This window comes from Octopus bimaculoides, chromosome 23 (genome assembly GCF_001194135.2).
Source record: "Octopus bimaculoides isolate UCB-OBI-ISO-001 chromosome 23, ASM119413v2, whole genome shotgun sequence".
Lineage (NCBI taxonomy): Eukaryota > Metazoa > Mollusca > Cephalopoda > Octopoda > Octopodidae > Octopus > Octopus bimaculoides.
Window position 1 is genome coordinate 22,051,112 of NC_069003.1, and position 7,972 is coordinate 22,059,083.

At 39.5% G+C, this 7,972-nt stretch overlaps 1 protein-coding gene across 1 annotated transcript in view; it reads right to left on the reverse strand.

The window, feature by feature from the left end:
* Window positions 1-4,860: 4,860 nt before the first annotated feature.
* The window catches only part of LOC106877256 (patched domain-containing protein 3-like), a 47,870-nt gene continuing 44,758 nt past the window's right edge, over window positions 4,861-7,972 (reverse strand). Inside the window, 1 exon segment of the mRNA XM_052975938.1 lies at window positions 4,861-6,338. Coding sequence (XP_052831898.1) covers window positions 6,159-6,338 — 180 coding nt within the window. The 3' untranslated portion in view covers window positions 4,861-6,158.

Sequence of the window (7,972 nt, forward strand, 5' to 3'; positions counted from 1 at the left end):
ACACACACACACACAGGGTGCGGTGAATAAACTGTCTAAATTATGCAAAAATGAAAATAACACTGACATCTCATTTTAACAGATATATTTACCAAAATTACATAAAAATATCTCGAAATACTAAAAAGTAAATTCATTCAATAAAATCGCCATTGGATTCAACCACGGCCTCCAGATAACTTTGGAATCTCCTGAAACTCTTCTGGACAGTCTCCTTGTTAAAGTTGGTAAATGCTGCCATAATCCTTGCCTTCAGTTCATCTTTGGTGTTACAAGGAGTTTTGTTGGTCTCTTGCTCAACTGTGCCCCACACATAATAATCAAGAGTTTGCAATCTGGGGAGTTAAGTGACCAGATGTTAGGGATGATGTGGTCACAAAAATTGTCTGACAGCCATGGCTAGGTTCTCCTGCCTATGTGACATAGTGCAGAGTCCTGTTGTCAGACATAGGGTCTTCCAGCAGCCACCCTCTTAACCCAGGGCAGTACTACCTCTTCCAGGCACTTGATGTAGGCCTTCGTGTTGAGTCTGAGGTGTGGGAAGATGGAGGTATAACATCACCATCACTAATGATCACTCCAAATACCATGATGCTGACTAGATGCTTGATTTTTATCACTCTCGGTACATGTTCTCAGATTGATACCCAAACATTCTACAATGTTCATATTGGAGCTTCTGGCACAAATGCCAAGCAGTACAGCATGTCATTTCCAAATTTCTGTCAGAGTGAATTGCATCATGGTGCTGTTTTTCTCACAGATGGTGCCCAACTGACCCTACTATACTGCGTAATCAACAAAATCAAAAACAAAGAATGCGTATGCATGAAATTCAAAATATAAAATGGTGACAATTTACCCATCACACCCTGTATATATATCTAAAGTGTACAGTATGATATATCCATCATGTCTGATCTTACCAATCGGTTTTGTGCTAGGGGTCATACCCCTAGCCATGATGGACTTATAATACTGTACACTTTGGATAATACACCCACAGATACACGAGTGCATCTTTTTCCTGACTTAGGGACTTTTAGATGATTTACATATATATATATGAATGTATAATTAATTCGTTGTAGAATCCATTTGAATCAAGGTATTATAATTCACCTAAAGAAAACATTTTTTATGTACCTGTATGCTGGAAAATACAGTAGTCAAATTAGTAAAGCTTTGCCAATGAGATAGATCATCCACAAAAGACGCAGCTATGGCTAACATAATAAAAATGATAGTTTAAATGATGTTTTAAATTCAAACCTTTGTAATGGAGACAAGAGGAAGGGCATAGCTAGTAATACATGCCTAATGTGTAACCTAATTTTCTTACCTGTGAAAAAAAGAGGAAAAAAAAACAAACAGAAACAGGGCTCCACCTGGAATCAAATTTGTAGCATCTCTGTTAAGAATTAGATTCATGGTTTAGCTAATATTACCATATTTGGTATATTTGTTAATTTCAAAACAGTAAGCAGTAAAACTACCTACAAGTGGCTGTGTGGTAAGAAACCTGCTTCCTAGCCACACAGTTCCGGGTTCAGCCCCACTGTGTGGAACCTTGGGTAAGAGTCTTCTGCTATATAGCCTTAGGCTGACCACAACCTTGTGAGTGGTTTTGGTAGACAGAAACTGAAAGAAATTCGGCAAGCTGGCAGAAACGTTAGCACACTAGGCGAAATGCTTAGTGGTATTTCGTCTGCCGCTATGTTCTGAGTTCAAATTCCGCCAAGGTCGACTTTGCCTTTCATCCTTTCGGGGTCAATTAAATAAGTACCAGTTATGCACTGGGGTCGATGTAACCAACTTAATCCGTTTGTCTGTCCTTGTTTGTCCCCTCTGTGTGTAGCCCCTTGTGGGCAGCAAAAGAAATAAGAAACTGAAAGAAAATCCTTGTATGTGTGTGTGTTTGACTTTGTGTCTGTGTTTGTCCTCTTCAACCGCTTGACAACCAGTGCCAGTATGTTTATGTCTTAGTGGTTCAGCAAAAGAAACTGATAGAATAAGTACCAGGCTTAAAAAAAAAGTACTGGGGTAAATTCATTCAACTAAAAATTCTTCAAGGTGGTGCCCCAGCATGGCCACAGTCAAATGACTGAAACAGATGAAAGATAAAAAATACCTGTTGATATATATTGCAGCCAGTTACATAAAGTAACATCAATGATTGGTGGAGCAACATTATCGTCAGCTGTTATAAGGGTATGCCTTATATTAGGGGTCTCCAAAGTGGTTGATATCAACTCTTGGGGGTCGATGGGACTATTGAAGGGGGTCAATAAATGCACATCTACTTAATTATTATTATTATTATTTATCTATTTATTTTCTTGTACATGCCTGGGATTGATGAGGGATCAAGGATTCCATGAAGGGGTCGATGGTCTAAAATGTTTGGGGATCCCTGCCTTAGATAGAAGTAACTATAGAGGTATCAAATTGCTGGAGCAGGTCATGAAAGTTACAGAGAAAGTTATAGCCCAATTAATTAGAAACAGAATTAAAGTAGATGTGATACAGTTTGGTTTTGTGCTGGGAAGAAGTGCAACTGATGCTATCTTTGTAGGCAGAAGTATTCAGCTAAGTGTAAAACATTATATTTGGCATTTGTTAACCTGGAGAAAGTCTTCAATATAGTCCCTTGCTTTGTGATATCGTGGTCTCTGAGGATGGTAGGGATACATGAGTAGCTTGTGAAAGCTGTACAAGCCATGTACAGGGGTGTGGTGAAAGTTAGCCATGAGTACAGTGATAAATTTAATGTGCTGGTAGGTGTTCGCCAGGACACAGGTCTCAGTTTCCTACTATTCATCACAGTTACTCAGGCTATAACAAGAAAATTCAAAACTAGTTGCAACTGGGAACAATATATGATGATAATCCTGTTCTCAGAACAGAATTAGAAAAGAAATTCCAGGTGTGGAAGCAAAACCTGGAACTGAAGGGCCTTAAAGTTAATTTAGCAAAATCCAAAGTTCTAGTAAGCAGGAAAACATATAGGATCCTACCAGCTTCAGGTAAATGACTCTGCTTGATATGTAGGAAAGGTGTAGGCAGGAATTCCATTTGGTGTATCCAGTGCAAGTTATGGACACACAAGGGGTGCAGTGGAATCAGAAAAAGGTTTATGGAAGATATACAGGAGCCATAGAGACTAGTGATACATGGGGAAACTGATTTTCTCAAATGTCCCAGAGGCTCTCCAGAAGAAGTAGATAGTTTCTGTTATGTAGGCAACATATCTAGCAGTGGAGGAGGATGTTCTGAAAGTGTAGTTGCTCGAATAAGAATAAGGTGGAGAACATTCAGAGATCTTTTACCTCTGTTGGCAACCAAAGGTCTCTCTCTCCAAGTGAAAGGTAAATTGTATGATGCTTCTGTATGAATGGCTATGCTCAATGGTAATGAGACGTGAGCTCTGAATGCAGAGAACATGCATAGACTGGAGAGGAATGAAGCTAGTATGCTCCCCTGAATGTACAACATCAGTGTGCATGTATAGCAAAGTGCAAAAGTTAGGCATGAGAGAAATCAAATGTAGTGTACAAGAGAGAAGACTGCACTGGTTTGGCTATGTGATGTGTATGGATGAGATGAATAACATAAAGTGCTAATTGCTTAAAATAGATGGAACTTGTGGAAGGGAAACCCAGCATGGCATTGGACAAAGTATTGGAGGCTAATCTCAAGATGCTGAACCTTAAAGAGAAGATAACAGGCATTTTACTGTGCTCATGAAGCCCCATCAATTACAGCAAAAATAATATCCTAAAACCACTCAGTTATGTTTGTATATGCCAGGGCTCTATCCTTCTCTCTCCACTCATTAAGCATTCCCACCAATTTTCCTCCCTCCCCCATCTGTGGTGCTGCTGTACTCACCTGAGAGCAGAATCAGCATATATTACATCCCACCCACTCCCTAATGGTCACTCTTCCCCGACCACTGAACTGCTTCCATTTCACATCATTTCAACCAATCAGCTCCTTTCTGTGCCTTCAACCAATGGCCTCTCTCCCTTCTGCAATACTCCATTCTAAACACCACCCTGATCTGCAATCATTCTCACCACCCTCTCATATCTACCACCATAACCCACCCACAGCAGCCCCTTATGTATCCCTATATCTCCCCCTCTCCACAGCTCTTACACCTTATACATCATTCTACTACTTTCCGATCTGTTCTCCTTCCTGAGCCATTCCTATAAGTCTCCACCTCGACCCCTCTATATACTGGTATTTCCCACCCTTGTTTACTCTTAAGAAAGCATCTCCTCTCTTTATGCTCACCTTCTCATACCTGGAGAGTTTGCTTCAGCACCCCCATCACCACCTTCCATTTATGCCCTTCAGCCAGAAAGACACCTGTGCTTGTCCCTCTATCATGCTTTAGCCTTTCAATTTCTGACATAAAGCCACCCACCTCCACCTACTCTCAAATACATCCTCTTAGTAGTGGGAGCTTCTTCCCCTTCCTTTTTCCCCCGCTCTTTTTGCTTTGCAAGTTACATGGCAACCTCACGAGTGTCCTTCCTAATGCCAAACACTTTGTAAAGTGGTTGGCATTAGGAAAAGCATCCAGCCATAGAAACCATGCCAAAGATGACATTGAAGCTCAATGCAACCTTGCAACTCACCGGTTCCTGTCAAACTGTCAGCATGAAAGCAGATGTTAAATGACGATGGTAATGATGATGATGATGATTGGAAGGAACATTTTGGTTTGGATTACTTTAAGCCTTTAAAATACACTACCTTTGTTCCAATTAATTTTGAAAATAATGAAGAATTTAGTAGAATATCTTTGTTATACTTAAGCTTGAGTCTGGAACATAAATAAACATGAAGTTTCAGTAGAAAGTTTTAATTTAAATCATTTTACAACCAGAACTTCATACAAAAGGACTGAAGATGCTCCCTAGAAGGTTCGTGTCATCTTCCAAATAAACATTCCAACAAAAGAATCTCTTCTCTCATAAATATATTTCCTGTGTTTTAGTATTTTACAGCTAACTAATTCTTCCTGATCTTCTTTGAAGCAAGCAAAAACAAGAGCGGGCGCAGTTACAATAAGTTAATTGCAGTTTTATGTTCAATGTTGCACCATAGTGACTAAAGACAGAGTACATCAAGTTATGTGCGCATAACTACTAATGGCTTCACCAATAAGGGGAGCAAAAAGAGAATTATGAGTTCATTGCAAAATGTCGATCACTAACCTTCATAGAAATGTGTGCATGCACATGTATACATATACATACCTTTATATATGTGCATGTGCATGATACATACGCATATGTATATGAATAATAACGTATTTATATATATATATATATATCACAGGTGAGGGTTGGCAAGAGGAAGGGTGTCCAGCTGTAGAGAAACCCACTGCTTGCCTACCTTGAGTAGCTGTCTGACCCATGCAAGCATAGAAGAATGGATGTTAATGTGACAATGGTGATGATGATGATATGTTTGCATGCATGGATCTGTGTGTGTGTGTGTGTGTGTGTGTGTGTGTGTGTGTGTGTGTGTGTGTGTGTGTGTGTGCATAATGTAATACATTAAGAGGCAAAAAGTGAGCGAATAGAAGAAAGGTCGGCAGAGAGAGAGAGAGAGAGAGAGAGAGAGAGAGAGAGAGAGAGAGGAGAGACAAACGTAGAGGCAGCATATGAGCAAAAGAAAAAGATGACCAAGAAATTCTTCAAATGAAACAGGGATACACATTTTAGAATGCATACCTGTGTGTGTGTATGTGTGTGGTTTTCAGATGTTTATGTGTGTATGTTTATGAGTATGTCCATATGTATGGAGTAAATTGCATGCGTTTTGCATGTGCCTTGTCTGCACACACTGACATGCTGTTCCCTGCATCTTCAACAATTCCAGTACACAAAGACAATAGAATATTCTACATTTTTTGCGGGTAATCACAGATAGGCTAGAAATTGCGGCAATCTCTCAAAGTTCTATAGAAAATTGTCTCAAATTTGTTTTATTATTATTATTATTATGATTATTTGTTTTTTGTTGTCTTCTCTTTCTCTTGCAAATTACCACCACCGCCACCACTGCTGGCATCATTATTATTACTGCTACCACCACCATCAATGTCATGATCAATGCCACCATCACGACCATTATGGTTATTGGCTTTTCCCATTTTTGTTAGGTTTAGTTCCATTTTGAGTAGGGTCAATGTTCTTTTCCAATGATAAGAATGTTGGTGACAAATCTGTTCTGTCAAGTTCATTGCTAGAAATATGGTAGGGTGTGTTGTAGTCAGTCTTGTATACATTATCTCTGATTGTATCTTGTGTGCCAAACTAGAAAAAAAGAAACAAACAAACAATGAGTGCCAATGTAAGCATTTATATTATATGGTTGCTTGACATGCTAGAAACATCAACCAAACTTCATTCAACTCACTCAAAAAATGATAAGAAAGAGAATGCACATATTAGGGGGTAATGTAGACTTAGATATACGTGTCCAGAAAAAGAAAGAAAAAAACAATGAAATATGTTGTTTGGCTGCTGGGGTCATGTAATCCCTAAGGAAGCCCCTTTGGCAGCACTGCTCTAGCTCCTAGAAGATGAAGTTCTGCATCTACAATGTTTCAATCCTTTCCATTCTCCTACATGGAGTAGAAATACGGCCCCTCAAGAAGACCCTGGCAAAGAGGATCAACGGCTTCAATAGCAGAGCCCTGAGAACCATTGAGAACATTAGATGACACCATCATGTTTCCAACAAAGAACTGCATGTATGCACACATCAGTCTGCAATCTCCTACCTCATAGCTATCCGCCACATGTGCAAGTTTAACAGTCTTCAGAGTGCAACCTAGGTTATTGAGCAGAGTCCATACACCACCATATATAAAAAAGTATCAAAGGCAATAGAATTGGCAGAACATAAATAGCACCTGTGACAGTGACACATAAAAGGCACCTATGTGCCAGTGATGCGTAAAAAGCACCCGTGATGATGGTATGTAAAAGGCACCTGTACCGGTGATGTGGAAAGGCACCTGTGCCAGTGACGCATGAGGGGCACCCATGCCAGTGATGCATGAGAGGCACTCATGCTGGTGGCACATGAAAGGCACCTATGCTGGTGACACGTGAGAGGCACTTGTGCTTGTGACACATAAGAAGCATCCACTACACTCTTGGAGTGGTTGGCATTAGGAAGGGCATCCAGCCATAGAACCAAGCAAAAACAAATGACTGGAGTCTGGTACAGCTCTCCAGTTTACCAGTTCCAGTCAAACCATCTAACCCATGCCAGCATGGAAAATAGACACTAAATGATGAGGATTTTATATATATATATATATATAACAAATGAAAGCCAGAAGATGGAATATACGAGAATTTATTATTAATCAGGACAATTGCTTCGACACATCTAGCAACGATTCCTCTTGGGTGGGACACTCAACAACTGGTTCAAGAGCCACCAGTGGTGCAAATGTATCTTGTCGAGTGATAAATAAATAAAATCAATTCGTTAAAATGACTGTTTTACAATGTAACTTTCTATTTTGTAGAGAGAAAAACAGCCAGACGGAGGAAAATTCTTATATATAGAAGATCAAAACTAAAATTGCAGATGGCAAAAAGAGAAACGAACATGCAATCCAGTGAGAAAAGTATTGAAAATAACCGTTAACAGAAATGGATGTATAAACGCCCCCAGGCAAGCTGCATGGCATGAGTACACATGCTCATACAAGAATCAGCAAAAATGTGAGCATATGCACATGCGATGTTTCGTGCACTCAAAGTGAATTATTTATTTACTTGATGTTTAGAAGAATGGGAAGATTAAAAGTAAACTTAAGTCATCCATACCTTAAAGTAAATTAAATTAAATTAAGTTAATGGTTACTCAAAATTCATTCTCACTGCATTGTGCAAAAGCTCTAACCACTGAGCCATGTGCCTTCACTATA